Raw genomic sequence first — 25,136 nt, forward strand, 5'->3', positions numbered from 1 at the left:
AAAGCAAATCAGGAAGGGCCTGCTTACATTGGTGGTGCGGACCAGCCTGCGAGTGGGGGCAGTGCCCAGCTCTGGGGTAGTGCCCCACCTGTGTCGCTCACGGTCCCTCAGCTCCAGTGCCTGTATCAGCAGAGGAAGCACAGACATCACAGACTACAGCTTCCTTGCCCACCCGGTCAAACCCAAGGACAGAATCATGATGGAGATCACTTTGCACAAAGGTGAGACAAAATACTGTTGCTTGGACTTGGACCTTATTCTTCAAACCTAAGCCTGGATGTGAAACAGCCTGAACAGAATCTTAATGCCAACTCAAACCAAGAGAGCCATTAACTAGTATATTTACAGCACGCAAATTTGGTATCTAGTTGTGCTCTCAGTCACCCTTATTGAAATTAAATGCTGTATATACAATGGCAAAAGCTCAGAAAACTGTAGAAAGGCACAGTGAAATCAAGAAACTTGCGGATGGTGACTGGGGACACTGTGCTGGCCTTCGGATAAGACATTAAGTGAAGGTCCTGACTTCTTAATACCATTACAAAACCCATGCCACTGTTTGTAACGGTAGAGGTGTTAAACCCTGTCCTGGCTAACATTCCACTCTGGGCTTCCACAGTTTGGCTTCCTTAAACCTCCCCCTTGATTCAGCTGGTGAGGCAGTTTCTCTCTGCTGTGCAGTGGGGCTGCTGGTGCTGAATGGCTGCCCTGTCACCCAAGCAGGGCTGCGCTTCTGTGGTGGATGAAGAGACCACTTCTTTATGGGAAGTGCTTTCAGATCCTTCAGGATTAATGTTACAAATGTCAAATGCAGGGAATTATAAAAGAACGCTGTTATAACACTGATAGGTGTGGATGAACACCGGAAAAAAATGATTCTTACAACCATGAGTTTCATTGGATTTGTAACAATTATGTTTGGCTATATGTAAATTAACTGTTAACTTTCAGTGAACACAATGTTCAAATTTATAATTCATGGCTTATGAATATTAGTATGAGGCTTCAATAAGCTTGTTGAGGAAGACAGAAAAGAGTTAACGTAGAACTGAACGCAGCTCAAAGGTGGATGTCCTGCCCTGTCTCTGCTGCTCTTTGTGCTGCCTGTAGAGGTGGGAGTGGGCCTGGGGATCGGACTGTGCTGTGTGCCCTCCAGTGAAGGCTGTCCAGGCATTTACATCCACACGCTGTCTCCTGGCTCGGTGGCGCACATGGACAGCCGACTGAGGTAAGGGTGTTCACGACTGCCTTTTCTTGGGCACCTCCTGTCTCTTAACTGTCTGCATCTCTGAACCTGTGCTCTTTTGACAGATGTGGTGATGAAATCATAGAGATCAATGAGACGGTGGTGTACAACATGACCCTGAACGAAGTGTACACTGTGTTGAGTCAGTGCAGTCCTGGACCAGTCCAGGTCATCATCAGCCGACACCCTGACCCTAAGGTGCGCAGGACAAATCTGATGTCAGCACACTTTCCTTTCTGCTTCTAAGTAACTGCGACAGGAAGCTAAGACTATTACATTATAAACTGCACTACAGCTCAATTCCCACCATAACACATTTGATAACTTGGTAAAAATCGTGATAAAATGACCAGATGATCCCTCTGCACTCTCTAGGTTTCTGAGCAGCAGCTCAAGGATGCCATTGCACAGGCTGTGGAGAACAGCAAGTTGAAAAAAGACCGAAGTCAGTGGAGCATGGAAGGTAGAGTTTCACTGTTCCAAAGAAGTCCAGTGAGCTGACTTTATCAAAGCTTTTGAGGATTTTGACGACTTCAATCTGGTCTTCACTGTTCAAGAGTACTAAGATTCACCAGTTTTAGCCTGTCACATTAGACAAAATCTAATATAAAATTTAAAATATAGAGATTTTACATATCAGACCTATATTTTCTTTTTCACATGTTTCATGCTTTCCTAGGATTAAAGAAAATGGATCCCTGCTATCACGGAAAGCAGAAATGTGACAAATGCCTTGAGAGAAGCTTCAGTCATTTAAATAACAGGCGAGTCCAGAAGGTGATGACTCGATCCTGCAGCGACAGCAGTTACAACCACTGCTCCTTCTGCAGCAGTGGCAGCTCCTCCCACACACATCAACACGCCGACCTGAAGTCTCGGGTGCACAGTGTGGACGTTCCCATGCCAACCTCTAGGGGGCACAGTGTGGACGTTCCCATGCCAACCTCTAGGGGGCACAGTGTGGACGTTCCCATGCCGACCTCTCGGGTGCACAGTCTGGATGTTAGCATGGCAACCTCTGATGTACACAGTTTGGACATTCCCACTGGAACATCCCATGATGCTGCTCCTGGTTCTGTGGCCTGGCCAGAGAGAATGTCACCTCCACATCACAACGATAAAGACAATGCTCCTAACAGGTGTGACGCTAAAGGCTGTAGCCAACAAGCTGCAGACCTCAGCACCAAACACACGAAAGTCTCCAAACCCAAACCACCTCCCCCACCCAGAAGGTACTTTAAACAATCAGATATTTCACATGAAGAGCATTTCTATGGCCCTGCAGGAGACAGCAAAGATTCGCCTGTCAAAGATGATGGCTGGCACCCTTCTTATATCAACTGTCAGGTAGGACTCGCCACATTTACGGGCACACATGACCATCTGCTTACCTTTTCTGGGTAGAAATGACACCCTTTTCAAAAGTATTTAACTAGAATTTGCATATGTTTCTAAGTTTGTAAGTTAATAACTTACCTATATTTTCTGTATCATATCAGGCAAAACTAAAGTAGACATGAGATTATATTTTGACAGGTCACATCACCATCTCAAATATGCCTGCTTACCACTGATAATGGACGTTTTCTTAGAGACCTGCTGAAAGTGCCAGTAGAGTGCTTTTCTTTCTCTTTATAGTAATGAATTTGGCTTATTTGCACTTCTTTGCATGGGTGCTGAAAAAGTTATTTCCTCAGCACCCCTGGAAACCACAGTCAGATCCTGTCACAGCATGTCTGTGGGTGGTTTCTGCTGTGGTTAGAGCAGAAGTAAAACCATGAGTTTGACAACAGCCACGCAATACAAACTCCTTTCAAAAGAATGTGCTGTTCTTACAAAACCTAACTAAAAGTACCATTAAAAAGGCACAATAAATAGTAAAGTTTGTCTCAAAAGCTTTAAATCATGTGTAATATTTCTGTATGTGCTTTTAGTTGTTTTGCAGTTTATACATGGCTTTGAAAAAGATTCCTGATTTACTGTTTAAAAATGTACGTTGGCTTCTTACTCTTGGGTTAATGTGTGCACCTGGGCCTTGGGGGCAACACTGGACTGGAACATAATTCGTAACTGAAAATTTTATTATAAAAGTTCAGACCTCCTGTATATTAATATCTTTAATTTTACTCTTATTAACCATATTTTAACCAAATACTTTTTTTCACAATTCAAAGTGCCAAACTATGACTTTAAAACAATATATCGACATTCTAATGTTTCATACAAATGAAGTAGCAATAGCATGATTGATTTAAAAATTTCCTCCATTGAAATGCAGTCTCAGTGATACCCCCGGAAATACTGAGATCTTTCAACCTTTCAGTCTGCTTGTTATTATGCAAGTCACAGAATTGGTCAATGGTAATTCGTGTATTGAAAATGTGTATGTTCTTCATACTGTCTTAAGTCATTGCATGCTTGGCATGACATTTACTTATGCCTGCAAGAATTTAAATCATAAGGAAACCAATATGATTTTTGTTCTGCATCAGTATTGCATGCCAGATTGAAAACGAATGCATTACTATACCTTTCAAGGTCTCTGTAAAAGAGCTGCAAAATAACTTATTTCCTGTTTGTGTCACAGGAAGCAGGGAGCGAGCTGGCTAAAGGAACTACAGTTGTTCAGACCGACACTGTCACTGCAACGGCTGCGGCTCCCGGTGACTGTAGACCTGTCTCCAGCACGACAGAATACTGTTCGAGACAAGCAGGAAAATATCAAGGTACTAACATTTTTTTTACAAATTAAACGATAAAGAAACGTGTACTGAAGTACAGCAACAACGTACAACTCACATTGCATTTTAATTGATTAATCATCTTTGCTGCCATTTCAGACAATCAAGAGTATGAGGATGGTATGTGTGTATTTCTGATTAAAAACATATTTAAAAAATAATTGCTCATATTCCAGATGTTTTTTAAAAAATGCTTTTATTGTCTTTATGTCTGAAACAGTTTAGAAAGCTTGCAGCTACGTGTCACTTTTAATTTACTTCTTATCTTTGCATTGTTTTCAGAACTGTGCATCTATTGTATTCATATTCAGATGAGTTTGACTTAATTTTCACAGACAACATAAAGAACAAATTTCTTTTGTACTTTAAAAAAACCTTGAAAATCAATAAATTGTCACCTATGAATAAAAAAGTATGGGAAATTAATTGATCATCTTGCTTTTTTAACCCAGAGGACTGTGCACAAGGTAAAAGGCCGACACTGAGAAGACAGGCCCATGTGGATCTCTTTCTCGATCAAACACAGGATCCCTGGGTAAGGATTTCAGATAGTATTGAGGGCCAACTAAGTTCTGTCATCATGAGTCAAGAGAATGGACAGGCCGATCTGAATGGCTCTTCCATTTCACAAGAGAAAGATGCATCGGAAGCTGGCAGCACAGCTCCAGCCTTAAACACGACCAAGTTAGAAGAATCTCCAAATTTGAAGAAAGGGCCTCCAGTGGCCCCAAAGCCAGTGTGGGCTCGGCAGAGCCTGAGAGGCATGAAGAGTGGGAGATTGTCTGAACCCATCAAACCTGTAGATCACAAGAGCTCTGATGTGGGCAAAACCTTTGGAGTGAGTTTAAGAGCTACCTCAGCTAAGACAAACCTATCTTTCAAAGAAAAATTGCATTCATTTGAAACTTTGTCCAGCCCCGAGTCGCCAGAGAGGGGGGCAAGGAGGCTGGGCTCATCTTCATCATTGCCTGTCATGGAAAAAACCCCAAGCAGAAATGACACAGCTTGTTCTATCAAAACTGATAGTCACATGAGCAGCAAAGCTACAGAAGCCAAACCACCTGATAACAGCAAGAGTCCTGAGCCCACGACTGAGCAGCTCCCCAGTGAAGGGATCACATTTTCAGCTGTTATCACTGAATCATGCACGATAAATAAACCCGCAATCATCTCAATAGACAGCAAACCAGTTGAAGATGCCCCTGTGGTCCTGGCAGAGCCAGAGGTATCATCTTCTCTTTCAGAATCCTATTCCTTTCCAAGCCCCAGAAGATGCAGTAGTACAAAGGGAATCACATCAGAGAAAACACCTCAGATGGAAGATGAAAATGAATTGCAGAAGGCACCCAGCCTGAGAACCAGGAGCCTCCCAGTCTCTGCATCCCAGCCTCCTGAGCCCTCTGTCCTGAAGGTGTTTGATGGAGAGAGCCTGGGTAAAATTCTGTCCTTCAGCAACCAGGTGTCAAACGCATTGATGAGGTCAATGCGCTCCCTTCCTCAATCCCCCTGCACCTGGCCCAGCAATCCATGGAACCCCGGGCCAGAAGAGGATGGGGGGGCAGACAAGGACCCCCCGTCTACCACTGGTGACAACAGCCATCATGAAAAGGGATTTTCTGTCAGGTGGGTGGACTCCTTTTAAAAAAAAAAAACCTATGCCACTGATTAGAACAGAATAAAATAATACCCATCCCACCTGCCAATTAGAAACTGCAAATGGTGGGTTTTCCATTTGACAACAGTAAAAAGTCACTATTGAACAAAACTTTTCTATCAGGTACTGGATTTGAGGTTTGTGATTGGAGTTGTTGTAAACTAAGTGATGATTAACAGGAATTAATGCAAACCAAATGGTAAAAATAAAAACAGAAGCATACCTGACAATCACTGTACAGAAAATGGAGGAAAGATCTTTGTGAAATGCACTGAAACTTAACCCCTTTAGATTTCACACGATAAGCAGTAAGATGAATCTACAGTAGTTCCTGTTTTGAAAGAGGAAACAGACCGAAAACAGTTGCTGTTACTGAAAGACTAAAACATTTCCAGTTACATTAAAGGTGGATGCTGTATATACAGCAAAACAGATACAGTAATAAATGTTTTTAAAAGATGTGCAACAAAACCTACTTACTATTTAGGTAAGAGATTTTTAAAGAGAAAGTCAAGATGCCAAGACATTCACAAATGAATCAGGAAGTGATTTTTTTTTAAATGCAAGCATGGCCTTTTTGTGAAAAATGAGAGTGAAGTATTTCCATGGCTCAGACTAAGTTTGAATAAAGGTTCTTCTGCTTGTCAGCCTGGCTGAGCTGAGAGAATGCACAATTGGAATAGTGGAGGAGAAGAAGGAGGAAGGGAAGAGAGAGCTGTCCTCATCTATGACCTCCTCTGCCTCTGCCCAGTCAGTCATCTCCATCATCCCACCTGAGGAGATAGAAAAGATGATTGAGGAAGTGAAAGCTCTGGATGAAGAAACCTTGAAAGTAAGCATGATGGAGCACCAATGCTCATGCTGTCTGTTTGTCCCTAACCCTGAATCTGACTTTATTTATGTCTGTTTCACTGGTTGAAGTATTTACAATCATTAACTTAAGTATTTAGGATTATTAACTACATAGTTGTCATAGCTGCAATAACATAGATATGTGAGTGAGCAGGTAAACCATAAAATAAGGTTGTGTGAAAAGCTCTCAGGTATTTCAATATAAAATCTTATGCTTTTACATTATATTATGTTAAGTTTTATTATAGATCCTCTTCCATTAGAAATTATTTGTAGATTTGTGACACTCACCTGTGGCCAGCTTCTCTACCTTTCTCTGCCCTTGCCAAGAGAATGCCCCAACCTTTCCTGATCTAATAAAAATCCACCCACCTTTCATGCAGAATTGACAAATACCTTCTCTTCTTTATGTCCATGTTTCCAAAATAAAAAAGAAGGATGTCCTTTAACAGCAGTAGAATCTGACATGAGATTGTAGAGACACAAGAAAAGCTGAGTACTGGAATGCCATTTAAATCTTTGTTATTTAACACAGATAAAGAGGCATCTGGAATTGGTAAAAGTAACAGCTGCTGCATATTAAGAAGATAAAAAAAAGTTACAAATAAGAGAAAACTATTCATCTAGCCCATTCGGAAGTTAGTGAGCTAAATGATCCAAGAATCTTATGCATCCTTTTCTTGGGAGAAGCCCAGGTATCAGCCTCAACAACGTGGCTTGTTTCATTCTCCCACAACTCTTTATGTAAAGAAGATCTAAACCAAATTGTGTTGTAACAATGACAGAAAGATAAAAACACTGGTGCAACAAACTTGCTGTGTAAACCTGGTGCAAGATTCATCCAATTATACAGCTGAAGATTATTTAGATAATATCGGTAGTGCATTCATTCAATGACACCAGAACATTTCTGTAACACAGTAGTATGTGATTTATTCACTTTCCTGATGCTTTCATCCAAAACTACAGTATACTTTAAGCTTTTTTGAAGTTATGATGGAATCCGTCAAGGGAGTAAAGTTTTGAAGTATGAAATATGTAATATTTTTTTATCCTATTATGTAAGATGATGCATTTAAAACTCAATTTAGTCTTAAACCTGAATAGTTTGAGTCTTTTCTGACAACATGCCTGTAATGAGACTCTTCTAATGATGTATAAATGAACCACGGACTTCATAGTTCTAAAAGTGAAATGCAAATCTTGAACAATTTTGCTTTTTTTAGCAATTTGAAGATATCCATGTTGTAATATTACATAAAGAAGAAGGAGCTGGCCTGGGGTTCAGCATTGCAGGAGGAATAGACCTTGAAAACAAAATGACCACAGTGAGTAACTTCTGCTCCGGTTTCTACTTCCTCTCAGGGTTTTGGAATATTACTGCAATTTGAAACACTGTTTCCTGTGAAATGTCAAAGAAAACATTGTTAATTACACTTACTGCAATTAGTAATTACAGTTAGCAATTACTGTGATTAGGGTCATTTATGGTTGCAGCTTGGTTTCTGTTATTAAATGAATTTGAGTAAATAGAAACGAGGACATTATTTAAAATGAATATCAATGCCTCTTCGTCCTTGTGTTACACTAGGTGCACAGAGTGTTTCCCAATGGGCTGGCAGCACAAGAAGGAACCATTCAGAAAGGAGACGAGGTGCTCTCCATAAACGGGCAGACCCTTAAAGACGTGACACACAGCGACGCAACAGCTGTCCTCCGCCAGGCCAGGATGATGAAGCAGGCAGTCGTTGTGGTTTGCAAATCAAAGGAAAACGAGAAAAGTGCCTCTGAGACCAGTGACTGCAGTGCAGCTGCCAGCAGTGCAGAGCGTCAGAACGAGACGGGTACTTTTTTCTAGGGAGAAGCACTGTCATGTCTTGAATTTGACCACACATTGCTAACACAAGCTCCATGTAAAGGGAGAAAATGAGCAAAAGACAAAACTGCAAGATCTAAAAGTCCTTTTTCCACTGATTTCATAGTGGAATGCCCCAATAAGGTGGAGGTTTAAGTACATGGTGACCCAATCAATATCCCTGAAACACTGAGAGGTAGAGAAATTCAGTAAAACAATCTGCCAGTCAAACAATCATTAAAACTGCAGATTTGTTCTGATGTTTTAAATTTTGCATGTCATAGTACATTCTAGTAACTTAGAAGTCTTAGTCTCTAAAAAGTCATAACGGTGCAGCAACGAACATGTCTTAATTCCAATACAGTTTTGCTTTATGTCTATGAAGGAAATTCTTTCTTGACATGCACAGAATCCACTACTAAACTAACCAAGGCAAAAAAAGTTTTAAATAAAGCAGAGGAAGTGTGAGTATTGCACACATTTGTTTTTGGAATCAAAACCCTCCAGGTTTGGCCAAGCATCATCTAAAATAGTCAAAGCTCAAACCTAAAAAAAGATAATTCAATCATTCCTTTTCTGCTGTCATTGGCAGACGAGCCTGGGGAAATTCTGACTGTAACACTGGAGAAAAACGCAGCAGGGGTGGGCTTCAGTCTGGAGGGAGGAAAAGGCTCCATTCATGGAGACAAACCGCTCGTCATCAACAGGATTTTTAAAGGTAAACTGTTTAAGTAATGATTCTTGAAAAAAGACCTGGAATTGCAATGGTGTCAATGTATAAAAATAATGTTTAAATGTCAGAAGAGTACCCTAGGAAAGGACCACATAATTTAAGCTATTATGGCATATACTGTACAGTACAGTAATCCCTTCTCTCTCTGTCTATACTGTAGGATGACATTAAATCTGAATCAGAATGCTAATAACATGTTATAGTAATTCATAAACATATCGGACATCATTGCTGATTAAACAGCAAGTAGTTTGTTTTTAACTAAAGCATTCCAAGTTTCTTCACACCATCTCAGTGCAGAGAGGATGTTTGTCTATTTTTTATTCCATTGCAGCAGATCCCAACCCTGTTCCTGAATTTGCTTTCTGATTTTAAAAGGTCAATTGTAATTGTGATTGGGATGTACCACTCTAAGAGGTTCAGAACTGCCCACATTTGTGTGCATTTCCTGAAATGTCACCAACTGGAGCTCTGCAGAAGGAAAAAGGACTCATAGTGAAAGTATCTGATACAGGGTCATTCCCATCTGTGCATATTTATCATAAAGTGGTCGATTATTAAGAGCTTTAAAGTCAGAAATCATGGCAAGCAAGTTGAGGTAAAGCTGCATACATATCTGTGAACTGAAGTAGTGAGAAATGGTACTCTTGAAGCAGGAGTGTTTTGTCACTTGTTAATGACTGAAGAAACAAGCTAAACAAAGTTAAAACAAGCAAGCAATTCAATTAAGTCAGCAATTAGCTCTGTAGATGTATAGCTCAGGTGGAATGAAAATCAGAAAGCATTATCCCTCTAGGACTAGGGCTGGGATCCACTGGACTAATGTGCAGGTTAAGCCTTTCTTACTTACGTTTCTATTTCTATCATTACTAGTAATAATTATTATTGTCATATAATGCAAGAGAATAACTATTGGCATAGCTTTGGCTAAGTACCTTGTGCCACTTTTAGAATGAAGGAAGGCACCAAAGCCAAGCACAGACTCCAGACATCTGAACCTATGCTGCTACAATGTGATAATACTTTATTGTCTCATTTCTCAGGAATGTGTCTTGCATCAAAACAGCTATGTTTTACACACGAAAAACTTGCAAAACATACAATAACTACAGGCAAACATTGTACATTACATTACCAATATATAACAGACATCACCCATTCATTCATCTAACACCACTCCAACAGGAACCCACACAATTTCACCACAACCCTGTAAATGCACTTCATGCACACTTACAGTACAGTAAGTGCATATAATGACACATTACCTCCACTTTTGCACACAATCCACTGATTGCACTTGCCTATAAACCATTATTCTTTTATTGTGAATTCATTTACTGAGTAATTGGATTGACTGGGATAAAAGAATTTCTGATTTTCTTTAGTCTATATTAAAATGTCTGAAGGCATGAGCCGATATTCTTCATGTAGAACAAGTGAGTGTGCATATTCCTAAATATTTATAGGATGTAACTTGCTTAATCGACACATTTGGAAATGTGACAGGTAAAGATGGTCATCCTGTTCGAGCACAATTTGTGTGTGGGGTCTGTCCTGTGTGATGAATTTTTGACCTCCAGTCTTCAGGCACATCTTGCCTTAAAGTAAAATGACTGTGACAGACCCTTCCTTTAACTTGGATGGTAATAAGAGTCTGCACACACAAAAACCCATAGTCCCAGCTACTGGTCAGTACATGAGGCTTTTATTTTATGCTTTTGCTTGTGAAAACAAAAAAAAAACTATAACCGCCACTATTACACCTTTAAATATCAAATACAAACTTAATGCATGTGTGAGGGCATGAACAGCCTTCAACACAACTCTAATCAATTACCTACAGTAATTTAACATCCACTGTGTAGCTCTTTACCAAGATTAGAGGTTGTGTAGTACCCTCTAGTGGCGGTCAGCTGCAACTTCAGCCCTTCCCTTCGCTGGTCTGCCACAACCAATGAAGAGAGAGTCAGTCAACCTGCTGCCAACAGGCAGGCTGGGGGGGAACAGTTCCCCCATGAGTTTAGCAACCTCCGCCATGAGGTTAAATGTATGGAGACTACAAGTCCCCTGCCCAGCAATTTTCCTTTGTTGTTTCCTGGAGGCTGTGTGGATTGGAATGCACTTCCCAGTGACAACCTTCCCCTTGGATGGAGGCTGCTGCAGTGATAGCAGCATTGTTGCCCAGGCATCACCCTCTGTATCCTCTGGTATTTACGGAAAGGTCATGGACGCACTGGCCTCTTTTATCCTTTTGGCAGACTTAGGGCCAGCTATTACTCCTACAGTACCTCTTCAAGGCCTACAAGCTATAATGGAAACAGTAGACAGTTGTCCCCCGCCTCTTCTGGGAATTCAGGCCAGGAAAACCACAGACTTTCTTCTTTTTCCTCCTCTGGAGGTTCAGGCCAGGGCAGCTTCATCTCTTTCTTCCTCCGGTTGCTCTTTTCCTACGTCTGGGTTTCTAGCAAGGATAATGTAAAAAGGATTCTCTTTTCAAAACATTTCCCCTATTTCACTTCTGTCTCTGCACTGGTCAGCCAGTGACCATCTCTTTTTGGCTCTTTCTGGCCCTTTTCCAGCTGAACCTAGAGGCTGTTGCTGCAACTCTGAGACTTTTCCAGCTCATTGTCCAACTTTTCCAGATTTTCTTTAAGTTCTGTTTGTGTTCAACCTGGCACGACTGCAGCTATCTGATCTTTATAACAGGTTGCCATTTTGGACTCCAGGTTCTTTAGCCTTCAGGGCATCACTCTGCTTCTTCAGCTCTGAGGAGAGTTTTGTGCACTTGTGACACAGTTTCAGTTATTCCTGAGCCCTAGGCCAGCTGCTGGAATTCAGTTATTTGGCCCCTGCAGCTGGAGCACATGTGGATCTATGGATCCTTGAACTCCTGGTCGTGGATGTTCAACACCTCCTTCTGCTCAACTTCTCAAATAGTCGCAGGCTCTGGAATTTTCCCATTCCTGTTCTCTTTCGTTTCTGGTTTCATGGAACAGTTATGCTGAGCTGTTTCCTAGGACACACAGAGATTTGGGCCCTTTCTGTATTTCCTTCAAGTCCCTTGATGACTGTACTTCTGCTCTGAGGCTCCTGAGAAGGCTGTGGGTTACTTGTGGTCCTTCCCCCCTTACTTCCTTGAGCAGTAAGGCATGCATAGCAGGGTTCATCAGCAGACCTCTCACAGCTACCACCACACCAGTCTAGGTTCAGAAAGAGCACCCCCTAGTGGTGAGTGGAATCACCACACCAATCACACAATCCCCAAGTGTCCAGCTGAAGTCCGCTCTATAGTGAGAGCCACTGCAAGTCCCTCTTGATAATTGATATCATGCCTGTCCCAGAACATTGCATGCCACCACATTTTTTTTCTATCTGAAGCTTTCCATATTTGTGGAAAGGGCTCAGGGCTTCCCAAATCAATTATCCATAGCACTAGTATAAGGCCACAGTGCAGTTTACAAAAAAAAAGAAAAAAGGAAAAAATATCTGGGTTAGAAGCTTTGTATATTTTCAAACCAGAGTACTTCTGAGTTTTGTGACAGATTCTACCCTTAATCAGTATAGTCTCAAATTACCAAAATAACACCTACATATATAGTGTATTTACAAAGATTAGACGCCATCTAGTGGTCTCTAGTGGGAGCTCATCTTAACTAAAGCCCTTCCTTAAACTGTTGTGTTCCAATGCCGATCTTAATGACAAAATAGTATAGCCAACAGAGCAACATATCATCATAATATCATAACAACATAGATGGGTAGTATGATCCATACTAGTGCAATTAAAATTCACCAAGATGTGATTTCTTAACTTTCAAGTTCAATCTGATATTTGTTCTCCTTGCAAAATTAAAACTCATTTTACCATTTCGAAGTAATTAATACAGTTTTTTAACATACATAAGACACTAAAAAGTGCACTATTTTTAGTTCTTAAACTTTTTCATTTCCTGCTTGATCCTTCTGATCAGTAAAGTTTGCTCTGATAAAAGTTTTAATTTTTAACTTTGTTGTGCTGAGCTTCTTATACTGTGTTCTGAATGCTATCTATTTGCTTGGCCATCGTACCAGCAAATTTTTATAGCATCCAGCTGCAGCCAATATTAAGAAAGCACCATTGAGAGTTTGCTCATTTGAATAAGAAGGGACAGGTTTGTTAAATATTGTGATGTTACAAAAATTGAAAGACCACATCACTTCAGCCCTGGATGTTTTTGAGTATTTAACCTCTTTAGTTTCACATTAACCTGTGAACCCTTTTCCTCTCTGCAGGCGGGGTAGCTGAACAGGGTGAGATCCAGCAAGGTGATGAGTTACTGCAAGTGCAAGAAAATAGCCTACAAGGGCTCACACGGTTTGAGGCCTGGACTATCATTAAGGGTCTGCCAGAGGGCCCTATTAAAGTTGTTATCAAAAGAAAGAAGGCAGATACTGAATAAAACAAGGATGTTCCTCCACAAATCAGCCCTTTAAGAACAGCTACTATAATTCCGCCTTTTCACAATTGCACAGAAATATTTCAATACCAGAACATAAAATGTAACAAGAATCCATATCAGATGATAGAGAAAAAAGTCTCCTTAGCTTCTTTAAATGCAAACCAAAACAGGCAGCTCCAATAGGAAGGACTAGTAATGTTTTATAGTGTGAGAGGTCAGCCTGCAGTTCTTTTCATTGCACTTGATCTGTTTATCTGCTATATATAATATCTGCTTCATACACAGATATTCTCATTCAGGGAAACAACAAAGAACTCTATATTTCAAAAAGCTCAAAAACAGTAGTTTTCAGATTTGCTCAGAATAAATATACTATACAGTACATAATAAATGTAGCCCATAAGAAAAGTGAAAAAAAAACATTATTTTAATTTTCCAACTACAGTATGTGATAAAAATCAACACAAAAACAATGTACTTTCTGTGTGGGGAAAATGTTATCTCTCAGCAAGTACAAAACACATTTTTTACAAATTTTGAATTGCCAATTATTTTTGTTAATCTCACCCAGTTTTGGAATTGCCAGTTTTCACCTCTGACCGCACACTGTGGCGGGCTTGGGGACAGACTCCTTGTCACATGTCAGTCACCACAGCCTTGTAGCGAGCCAGTTATCACACGTCACAGTCACCAAAGCCTTGTAGCGAGCCAGTCATCACACGTCACAGTCACCAAAGCCTTGTGATGAAGGTTAGGCACTGATGGGAAGACAGGAACGTTTGTCATTTGACAGCACTTCAAGCTGCTAAGAATCAATAACCTGGCCAGCTAGTTCCATGCTAAGCCAATTGTGTGCTGCAGCTTGGGGAATCATGGTCACAGTCAACTGGTAACACGACTCAGGCTTGAACCTGAAGTCACAGAGCTTAACCTGAGCGCAGATGATTGTCTTAAAAACCAAACATAAGTACTTTATCACTTCCAACGCTGTTGGACTTTTGAGCAGGTACTGTACTTTGAATTAAAAAATTTAAACAATAGTGTTTACATAGAATAGGGGATGGAGCAGAATGTAAAAGAAGTTCTGTGATTGCAAGTTGATGCTGCATTTTTGAAAATGAAATAAAGCCAGAAATAAATAACGCCAGAATGTCACAGGTCAAGATAGTACAACAGTGTACAGAACAGCTTGTCCAACACTTACAAGTTTCTTAATGAACAGTGTAAAACTGCTAACTCATTTATAGCTACATATCTAAATGGTGCTCAATGTTTAGCTCAGCTTTTAAATGCTTTTGAAGGTCTGGTTTGGAAATGAAGTATTGACTGTCTCTGTGACCTTTTGACTGTATATCCTGATTGATGGTACGAGAAACAATACTTGCAGAACTGTATCAATACTTACACATATATCAATACATACATACTGTATGAAACAGACACTTCTGGCAAAAACAAACAGAATTATTCTGTTGTAAAGATAAATAAAGTTTATGAAGTATATGAAAAAAAGATTTTATATGGCTAAAAAGAGAAGATTTTGCATTAAGTTAATTATTTCTTTTAACTCCCAGCATTGGGTATTCACGAATAAACATCTCAACTTTTTTCAAATGTGTTTGATGTATCTCTTCTGTGGAACGTAATAACTTTTATTCTGTACATTTCAATAGCAACCTTCCATAGTCACGGTTTTAAGAAAGGAAAATAAAAGGACAAATGTTGTCCACTCCTTCAGCAGTGCATGGGTTTCATAACTAATCTAATAAATCTTGCTCTTTAACAGTCATTCCCCTCTTCCATTAATGAAAACTATGAAATGGACCATTCAAGCCAAATCCAACCAGCTCAGCCATTTCATTGCATGGTCTCTTCAGGACATTCTAATTAAAGAAGACTGGAGTTTCTACTTCAATCCCATGATAATGTCATTTGAACACTGTTCACCATTTCTGATGCAACAACACTGGTACTTTCACTCTGTGAAATAAGTCAAAATATAAATCTGAAATTTAGATACAAAACACAGTAAATGCACAAAATATATCACTCGTACACACTGCCAACCTCAGTGTTGCAGTTATCTCATTTTATTAAATATTATAATGCCAAGTACATTTAGGTGATTGTTTTCTAATAGCAGCAATTGATTCACATATTAATTGATTCACATATTAAGGTATGTCCATATCTCATTCATTAGGATATCTATTACAAAAGTGTTCTAAAAATAAATGATCAAATAATCTAAAATATAATCAACTTGTACAGTGTACATGACCAAACGTCATCTCTTAATTCAAGACCGATACACACAAATGCTAAAACACAATAATTGTAAGTGACAGAAACATATAGCATAGCATTGGTACTGTTTATACTGTATAGTCTACTCATCAATATTAAAACTGATCTTTATATTACTGCTAAATAAAGTTTTCCAGGGCGGACAATGTATAAACGTAGACATATCCTGAGTATGCATGACACAGAATGAATGAAAATCTTCAATTTAATTTCAGAAATTAAAAATCTAAAAAATGAGACCATGCATATTAGCCAATACCAAATAAGCAAACTCACAATTATGTCTGAATGTACTTAAGTAACAACTCAAATAATTAAAAAAGTGTTTTTCAGTGTGAAGAAGGCAGGGAACAGTGGACCAACACAGCTGGTATCCGTACACTTAATTAACAGTTTACAGAGAAATTCATGACTCAAGAGGAACATTAACAAGTTGTACATTATTCATGCTGGCTCTCTGTTTTACCTAACGGACCGCAGTTTTACTACTAGCTCTGTCACAGCTAATGACTATTGGCAAACCTTTAAAAAATGCCTAGCTTTTAGTATACACCAGTATACACCAACAACACAGTACAGTCTTATCTTCTTTACAAAATAAATTACCTCGCAGTATGCTTCTGTGGTAGATGTAAAAAAAATCAGTCTCACCCAATCACTCTTCACAGAAATGGTATACACCCTGTACCTAGCCTGTTAGCCTAAATAACCATTTAAAAAAAAATGGAATGTCAGTGAAAATTTGACAAAACAACTAAGCGATTAGTAGAGTCACAAGATAGAAATAAAAGACCATCTACAAAAAGCACATTTCATTATACAAATTTAATATTTGTATTTTAAATTAAATTTGATCTATAGTGGTAATAAATACTGTTTGATATTCAGTACTTTATACTTCATACTGATATATTATATACTTATATTATTATATACTGATATACTATTATATACTGATATTCAAGTACTTTTTTCTGTGACATTAAAGGGCATTTGGCAGCATCTGTGATACCGCTGTACAGTCAGGAATAAAGGTACAGTTTTCCAGTAATTGGAATAAACAAAGTTTCAGTTTGATGTGATTGTTTTTTTAAATTTCTAATAAGGACTGTCAATTGTCTTTGAGTGTTTTCACTGCTTTTGCCAGGTTGCTGTAAAACTCGGCCATACTGGAGGGGAAGAAGGAATCCACCACAGATCGTGGGAGAAAGCCTCCCAGGTCGGTCTGAAAAAAGCTTAACAGCTGTGTCTTGTTTGGCTCTCTGGAAAACAAGGGGACATGGAAAGAATGGAATGAGAAGAAACTATTCCAATAGTGACTGTGCATAAGCTGCATCTCACGCCATGCGCAGGGCCTGTACTTATTTCTCCAGATACTACTCAGCACGGGTTTGGTGGTGCAATCGTTGAATACAGATGCAACATTTACAGATGGTGAATGTCACCTTCTGTTTATATGGAAAGTATTAATGGGATACACTTTGCTTCTGCAAATTTTCTGGTGAGAGGCTTGTCCCTCTTTCCCTTTTTTTACATTGTGTGAACTTCCATTCCTTGGGCGTCTTCTAAAATTGTTACATTTTGGAAATAAGGTATTTAAAAGAAAGATTATTTTTACTTTCACAAAAAAAATCCAACGCTAATAGCGTATGTAAACATACTGCGCTTCACAAGAAGTAACGCGTCAGTAATCTCTGTTACCCTCATCTGACCTTTTATAATAACTGCAATCCAAATTATTGCCTGTGCAGTATTATTACATAGGCCACTCTTACAATGCTTTTCAAAGAACACCATGGATATACCCATGCTTAAAATAAAATGCACATAAAAATACTATCTACACTTAGAATATTATTATTAATTAAGGTGATAATGAGAATACAGAAAACAGAAACCATACACCTCCCTATTTGAACTTTTCTAGGAAAGTTTAAAGATCTTGTGCCTGCAGGACAGCTTGACTAATTCATTTAACTAATTCCTTTAATTAATAATGATCAATTAATAAATTAACTAATAAAGTAAAATCCTATTAATTAATTAATTAATTAATTAATTAATTAATTAATAGCTTAAGAAAGTCATTAGTATTGAAGAACTAGCCCCACTTCCTCTGCCATCACCTTCCCTCCCCTTATTAGTCTAATCTGTTCGGCTCAGTTTGTGGAAAGCATTCAAGTATAACCTACCCTGGAATGGGAACACAGAAACACCCACAGGAGTGGTTGTACCCTCGGACATAGCCTGGTTTGGGTGGGCAGTCAGGATGTTCCACATTGGTTGCTAAAGAATGACAGCGTTCTCATAAGGCGGTATTTAAAAGCAATGCACTAAATCTGAGTATTCACACCAAGCCTTAAAGCCATACTTTCTTTGAACTGCGAATGCACTTGATTTTCAGTGATTTTCACTGGAAAAATCATTAACCATGCCTCTGGGCCAATATTTTACTTGTCACACCGATGATAGTGTGCAACCCCGTGTTCTTGCAACACAATAATATTAGTTAATACAAGTGAAAACTGCCTCATCCTGGTGTGCAATGTTGGTAGAACTACAGTATATCTAACTGCCAGAGGAATTTTCAAAAAGTTGAGCTTGATTCAGAGGAGTGAATATCTGTGATGCAATGCAAGATGAATGCAATCAACAAAATTTAGATTTTGTTGATTTTTTCTTTGCATTTTTTGCTGACATTTAACTTCTTTGGTCCATAATCATGATCAGTTTGAGCATTGAAGTTCTGATTAAAAATAATGCACTTTTAAAGAAAACCTGTAAGCATCTTTAGTAATTTAAATAGATTGTTTTTTGAAAACAATTCAACACAGGACATATCTGGAAGTGGTGAGACTGTTGCATGGCACTCTAAAGGTTCTGAACACAAGTAATGGCACTGCTCCAAATCTTGTAAGTTATTTTTTTTTTCAAACAAAGTGTCTTTCACAAACCGTGAAAATCAAATGCATTCACAATTTCTTTGGATAAGATGCGGTCATATTTCTTTGCTTAATCTACAAATTAAATTAGATACTTAAAGAAATTTATAAATATAATTTCTATGACAAAATCACATTACAACAAAATCAAAACCATGTTTATTTGCTTCATGGATAATTACATGTACCAGAAACACGAAAAATGGAAAAAATTGCATGACTTCTCTGTTTTAGAGCTAATTAAAATGTACTACTACATTCTATTGGTTTGTACCTCACAGTCTGATGTTTATTACCATGACTTAAGGGCTAACCCATATTATCCTTTAAGTCAACACATATTTCAAAATAGAATGGAGATGGAATATACTTCTTTTTTAAGTGTTTGCCAATGTGAGCTAGCGCCAAACTGAAGACTAATGACTGAAAGGCACACAACTTCGTCTTAAGTTTCAGCACTGAGAAAAATCGACTACTCACCATTTGAAGTAATGGTGCCATCTTCATATTGCTTAACTAAAACAACATCCACGAAGTCTCGAGGCGATATAAGGCCCATTGCAGCAGAGGGAGTGACCGTTCTGCACACAGACACATTCTGCAGGATAGAAAATGAGGCAAGGACAATGTGCTCCACATAACTCATCAGCACCATGGACATATTTACCATTTGTATACATACTGTATACAGTACAGCAGCAAATATACAGTATGGACATCCTGTTTCTGAAACAAGGTTATTAACTAGTTTACTAAGTATAACCAATATTACCCCATTAAACAATACCTGTTCATGAAGCTTCTTCTAAGCTTCTAATGAAATACTCATTCATCTCAGGAAGTGGTATGTGCTGTAATAATTGACAAAAAGGCATAACCAGCAGAGGTCGGGTTAACTTACTAAGATGCAAATAATAGTGATCTCAGTTCACTGGAACTGCACCTAGATTACTGTTTCACATTAGAAAAATAATTTTTGGATCAGACGAAAGATGTAACTCTAGTCAATCCCTAATGAGAGCACTCAGGATGCCATATGAACATACAGCAGGAACAGTTACAAAAGACAGCAGGCACATCGACTACAAAAGCATTTGGTAGTTAGCAGTTAATTAAATCAAAGACTTCATCTAGCCATTTCATGGAACTAGCTAGGGCATGAACTTCAACAGCATGCCGTGGAAGTTTGTTCCAGAACCCCCATTTCTTTGGGGAATAAGTGTGTCTTGTTCTTCGTTTTAAATGTACCGCAACGTAGTTCTACTTGCGTCCTCTATTTTATGATTCACTGTTGATTCTGAAGAAATCTCCTGAGTTGACTTGGTCAAAGTCTTTGAGTCTTCTGAATACTAATATCAGGTCTCCTTGTAGATGTCTCTGTTCAAGACTAACAAGTCAGTTTAGGACATTCCCTTAATTCTGGAATCCGGATGCTCTTGTCTGGACTGATTCCAGCGCAGCAAAGCCTTTCGCTACGTGGCCAATATTAAACGAGGTCGTACTAGTACAATGTTCAATTTTAACACAACATCTCAACACACTACAGAAAGTGCAAATGACGTGTCACACAAAACACATACAAAACAAAAAAGAGTCTCTCTTATAAGTAGACTTTTCAAGCACCACATTTTGCATGTATAGCTTACGTTTTGCTGCCATAAATACACAAACCCAATCAGAACGAATGACAAACAGTGCAGCAGTAGGAAAGCAAAGGCTAAAGCACGGTAGCGGGTCTGATTTCATACAACACGACAGCGTTCGAGGAAACTTACGTCATCGATCTTTTCTATGAGCTCAAACCTCTTGACATTGTTGTCCCACTTGACTCTGAGCCCATCTGGCACTGGTTCCAGGCACCCCCACACCTTTTCTGGGCTCCCATTGACAGCGCCCACTCCTTTGTATCTGGGAGGGTGAAAGTGAACCCCGAAGACAGTGATGTAGCAGCAGAGCAAGGTCCCACACACTACCTGTAACTCCAGGGGCTAACTAACCACTGGTGGGTGACATGCTGCTAACACCACTGCTACTGTACTGTATTTCTGTTTTTCATTTAAATGCTGCTTTTCTACAAAGCAACCTATGGAGGTTAAGAAACAACTGCTTCCTTTTTTAAATATAAATATTTAAAGTCTTTTATATTTAGTATCAGTAAAAATGACGCATTGGTACCAGTTAATCCACAGTGGTACTGTATGTTGAAGCAGTTTGGGTAATGTATCTTGTCTGTAGGTACACTTCACTAACATTTATACAGCGTTGCTTTGGAGGCTGAAGCTACTAATATAATTGAATTGAATTGCAAACAAGGTATACATATCTACATGATTTGTCTCGATGGTACCTGTAAACTAGTTTAAATCTTATTATCACATCTGTTTGCTCACCCCGGCCATTCTAGTCCTATTGTAATTCCATTAATCCCATGTATTTCACCCTATTGCACCCGAATGTATTGTTCATTGTACTTGCAATTAATGTAAATTGTCTGTATTGCAATGCAACTTGGCTGATGATGATATTATTATTGATGATAATAATAACAACATAAAGTGATTTATTTGGTTACACAAATTGACTTACAAATTTCCTGGAAACTCGGTTGAAGGCCTCCAGTGAACTGTTACTTCATTCTAAATGCAGAATTGACAAAGAAAAATGTGAGTAAAGTGTCGACATTATATTCTGCTGCTATTAGAGGATGTTAGCATTTCCCAGACACTACTAAAGGAAGTGCTATTTACACATAAATCCAAAAAAACAAAGAATTATGTACAGTAAAGTAGCTAGTTGGTTTAAACTGTTAGGTGAGTTATACAGTAAATTGTAAAACCGGGACATTTAAAATATATCTATTTTCATCAAGTCGTCAGTTGAACGATTTCGTCTGTACATAATCATTATACAGAGCAGCCGAAATGGCAAAGATTGTGTTGTTGTCCAGGCGAAGACGAACAATTACCGAACGCGCCAGTACCACGAGCGAATGTCATTCAAACCCCTGGGCAGATCGTTTCTGACACTGGCTGTGATAGTTAACATAAAACTGAGTTATCTGGTACAAACTGAGGCATATTTGTCATGTTCGCTTCTTATTGCTCATGGGCTTACCGTTTTCTTGCACACTTTCCACCCTGTCTGGTCTTTGCTGCAGTTGAGGAGGTTGTCAGCCACTGTGCTCGCAATGTGCTTGTAATCCATGGTAGGAACAGAGCGCCGCGGTGAGCGCAGGTGCCTGTCAGCTCGGCTCCACCTGTCAAAAGTCCAGTCCGGAGCTATAGCACCACAGTCAAAGCACAACCTTCAAACTGTTATGTTCAAACAATACCGCAAATACCGCATCTAGAAACAGAAATATCAAATTGAATTAACCGTTTAAACCCATACCCAACGGTCATCGATATCTTTTCACATTCGTACTGTACTGTATATGCATCAACAATTTCTTGAAGAAATGTAAATGAGTTAAACTATGAAGTGTTTAACTGTCACACGAAAATAACAAATTCTGCTGTTTTTATTTGCCGGTAAAACGTTCATAAAGGAAGAGCGCTGCCTTGCCACTGCTAACATTTTCGTCCGCAAGAAAACTGAATTCTGGGATTTGCAGTCCTTCTCAGCTGCAACGCTGAGTGATTCCAAGTGTTCACAAGCATCTGTAACTACACCTCCCAGCGCACATGCAGCTAAATGAAACCAGGTAGTGAAATCTTAGGGATTCATTTTAATCGGAATATTGTGCGTTACGCAATCTACCCTTTCTGATGTAACGCAGCTTTAAATCCAATATTGTTGTCGCCGATGCGCTGTTAGCCACGGGAATGGGAGTCTGGCAGAAACATTGATAAGGACATCGCACATCACTTTTCGTACAATTAAATGGCAGTACACACAATTCAGGCATTACAGCACAGTGTAAACTCTATTGCATGGACGTGGGGTTTCTTTGATTTTCTCTGCACTTCTGATATTTAGGTTATTGTATTAACCATTTGGATAATCACTTGTGTTTTAACTCTTAATTAGATGCGAACTGAAATTTCTTGTAGCAGGTGTAGGAATGCAGACTTCGAGGATTGGGGTTGACAATTCCTGCTCTATAGGCTGAATTACATATAGCTGAATCTTGATCTTTTCCCGGAAATATTGTTTTGAGATGCGTAATAATATACGTTGCACAACAGGATCAATATCTTATATCATCTGGGAGAAGTATCTGTGACTAAAGTCACATTTTGCAAGCAGTATTGGTAGCACGTAGGCTACAGTCACAGGCTACTGTAGGTCACACGTCCTTTTGTGCTCTAAATTAAATAAAATAAAATGTAAACAAATATATTTCTAATGTTGGATATTTACAAAGCCTATCTTTTTTATTCTAAAAACAAGTCCCAATGGCTCCACGGCCGAAACATTGTGTTTTCCTTCTTCTTTTTTTCAGCATGGAATAAACCTATAAAATGTTTAATGTTATGTCAGTTCTATAGGAATCTATAACATTAGGTTACAAACAAGGAGAGGCCATGTGGCTGTCTGGCCCATTTAGTGGTTAGCAGCTTATTGATCCAAGGCTGTCATTCAGGTGCTTATACAGTATGCCAAGTTACTGGCTTCAGCCTCATAGCTGAGTAGCTTGTTCCGCACTCCTACCACCTCCTCCTATTCTCAGATTCAAGTGCACTTCCACAAGGTTTTCGCTTGTGTCCATGGGGTTCACAGGTCATTCTGAAGCACAGTACTTGTATCCGGTCTCTTGGCATCTTCTCTATTCTAAGTCCCAGAATGCATCTGGTTGCTCTTCTCTGGATTGACCCCAGAAATTATTATTGTGACCAAAATGATATGCAATATTCTAAATGAGGCTTAAGTAGTGCATTTAGTGAATTTAAATATCTGTACATTATCTAATCACTTAATTTAATACAGGGTCATGGGGGAGCCAGAGCAACTGGTGCAACAGGCAGGATACATCCTGTTTGTGATGCCAGTCCCTCACACATTCTGTTGTTTAAAGCTTGCAGTCATGACACTTTGAAGCAGCAACTGGTATTTGTTATATAGAAAACCTACTTCACACATTTAAAGCAGAAAACAAAAAGAAGTAAATAAATAATAGGTAAAAAATGCAAAAGAAGTGATGATTGTTTCCAGTAAGTATTCTAACCCTTTGCTTTAACAAACTTGAATGAATCAAGTTCCCCAAATTACCCTAATGAAACACAAAATTAGTTGAAATGTTTAAAGACCCTTAATACTGTATCTCTTTGAGCGTGGTGATGTTGATCCTTAAGAAGCAGAAGGTAGAAGGCAACAAGACACAACCAAGATCAGGCTGCCCCTCCTAACCCAGCAACAGGCAAGGAGGAAACTGCTTATGCAGCAGTTTGTAATTTAACATAATGGCATACCATAGGGTGTGAATACTTTTACACTACCACTGGCCTGTCTATTCCAAATGTCCTTAAAAGACCAGTCCAGGTGGTCATGCAAATGATATGGCAGTGATTGTTAATAATGAAGGTTCAAACTACTGTAAAATCATGTTCTGATCTGAGTTCTAAACTAAAATCAGGTACTACCCATCAGGAGGCTTTGAGAGCCTATAATCAACAAGCCAAGGTAATTTGGCTAAAAGCAATGTGTTTGTAATTGTAAAGTGGGAAAATAGTGAACTTTTGCAGTGACAGTGGACCAGACAGGTGTTCAGGTATTTAAGAGTGAACTTTTAGGGGTGAAGAGATGGAGTGGCAGAGAAGAATGGGGAGGGCGTGTTTGAAAACATCCAAGGCAGGCTGAAGAGCTACTGTAGCAGTGGCTGCTCACCAAAATGTCTTTTAGTAGGTAGGTTCTGGTTATTACTAACTTCATCACTATGTTTTGGCATCACTTAATTGTGCTGGTGTCACGATGACAGGCTTCAGACTTTGTAGAGGCTTCTATATGCTAAAACACTTCTCTTGAGGAATATAGATTTTTGTTTTCTTTGTAGAAACGAACAATGTGAAAGAAATCTGTAATTAATAAGTACAGACAATCTTAATTTGTTTGATGTGGATGTTTCTGTCATGAGGTTTAAAGGTTTTTAACCTTAAGTCTTTTAGACCTTTTAGTTTTTTTTAAGTCCATTGTGATTTTAATTCTGTAGGCCTGTCAGTTGTTAGAACTGAATTTGGTGTACATTCCTGCCCTTTCTTGTCAAACTTTAGGTTGTGATAGTTTCATAAGTATTTTAATGTCCAAAGGGATTCCTAAAAATGTTCACCTGATAGACATGAATAAGAGAGATTGGAGAACATGTAAATGCTTGGCTCCTCAACAAAATATCTGTCAAGTTCATAAGTGAGTTTCATATGAAGAGACA

General features: G+C 39.0%; 2 protein-coding genes across 2 annotated transcripts in view; one reads left to right on the forward strand and one right to left on the reverse strand.

Annotated features, from left to right (window-relative positions):
- Positions 1–15,312, forward strand: part of il16 (interleukin 16) — a 33,911-nt gene extending 18,599 nt beyond the window's left edge. Inside the window, exons 11-22 of the mRNA XM_015343043.2 lie at positions 5–221; positions 1,111–1,228; positions 1,312–1,444; positions 1,622–1,709; positions 1,926–2,593; positions 3,834–3,972; positions 4,440–5,610; positions 6,290–6,473; positions 7,720–7,821; positions 8,085–8,337; positions 8,941–9,066; positions 13,357–15,312. Of these exons, the coding sequence (XP_015198529.1) occupies positions 5–221; positions 1,111–1,228; positions 1,312–1,444; positions 1,622–1,709; positions 1,926–2,593; positions 3,834–3,972; positions 4,440–5,610; positions 6,290–6,473; positions 7,720–7,821; positions 8,085–8,337; positions 8,941–9,066; positions 13,357–13,523 (3,366 nt within the window). The 3' untranslated portion in view covers positions 13,524–15,312. The remainder of the gene's footprint in view (positions 1–4; positions 222–1,110; positions 1,229–1,311; positions 1,445–1,621; positions 1,710–1,925; positions 2,594–3,833; positions 3,973–4,439; positions 5,611–6,289; positions 6,474–7,719; positions 7,822–8,084; positions 8,338–8,940; positions 9,067–13,356) is intronic.
- A 278-nt stretch (positions 15,313–15,590) lies between these two features.
- On the reverse strand, positions 15,591–22,425 carry stard5 (StAR related lipid transfer domain containing 5). Its single transcript, XM_006628627.3, has 7 exons — positions 22,163–22,425; positions 21,887–22,028; positions 21,359–21,408; positions 20,548–20,680; positions 19,253–19,370; positions 18,023–18,116; positions 15,591–17,092 (listed from the first exon to the last, which is right to left on the reverse strand). Exons 1-7 carry the CDS (start codon positions 22,171–22,173, stop codon positions 16,942–16,944), a joined length of 699 nt encoding a protein of 232 aa, XP_006628690.3. The 5' UTR covers positions 22,174–22,425; the 3' UTR covers positions 15,591–16,941.
- Positions 22,426–25,136: the final 2,711 nt, after the last annotated feature.

This window comes from Lepisosteus oculatus, chromosome 5 (assembly GCF_040954835.1).
Source record: "Lepisosteus oculatus isolate fLepOcu1 chromosome 5, fLepOcu1.hap2, whole genome shotgun sequence".
Lineage (NCBI taxonomy): Eukaryota > Metazoa > Chordata > Actinopteri > Semionotiformes > Lepisosteidae > Lepisosteus > Lepisosteus oculatus.

What these genes read in the sequence shown, in the direction of transcription:
- stard5 (XM_006628627.3), bottom strand. An exon ending in GGAAAGTGTGCAAGAAAACG is followed by an intron (nt 21,409 to 21,886) that starts GTAAGCCCATGA and finishes TTCTGCATTTAG; the next exon opens with AATGAAGTAACAGTTCACTG. An exon ending in TGGCACCATTACTTCAAATG is followed by an intron (nt 18,117 to 19,252) that starts GTGAGTAGTCGA and finishes GTCATTCTTTAG; the next exon opens with CAACCAATGTGGAACATCCT.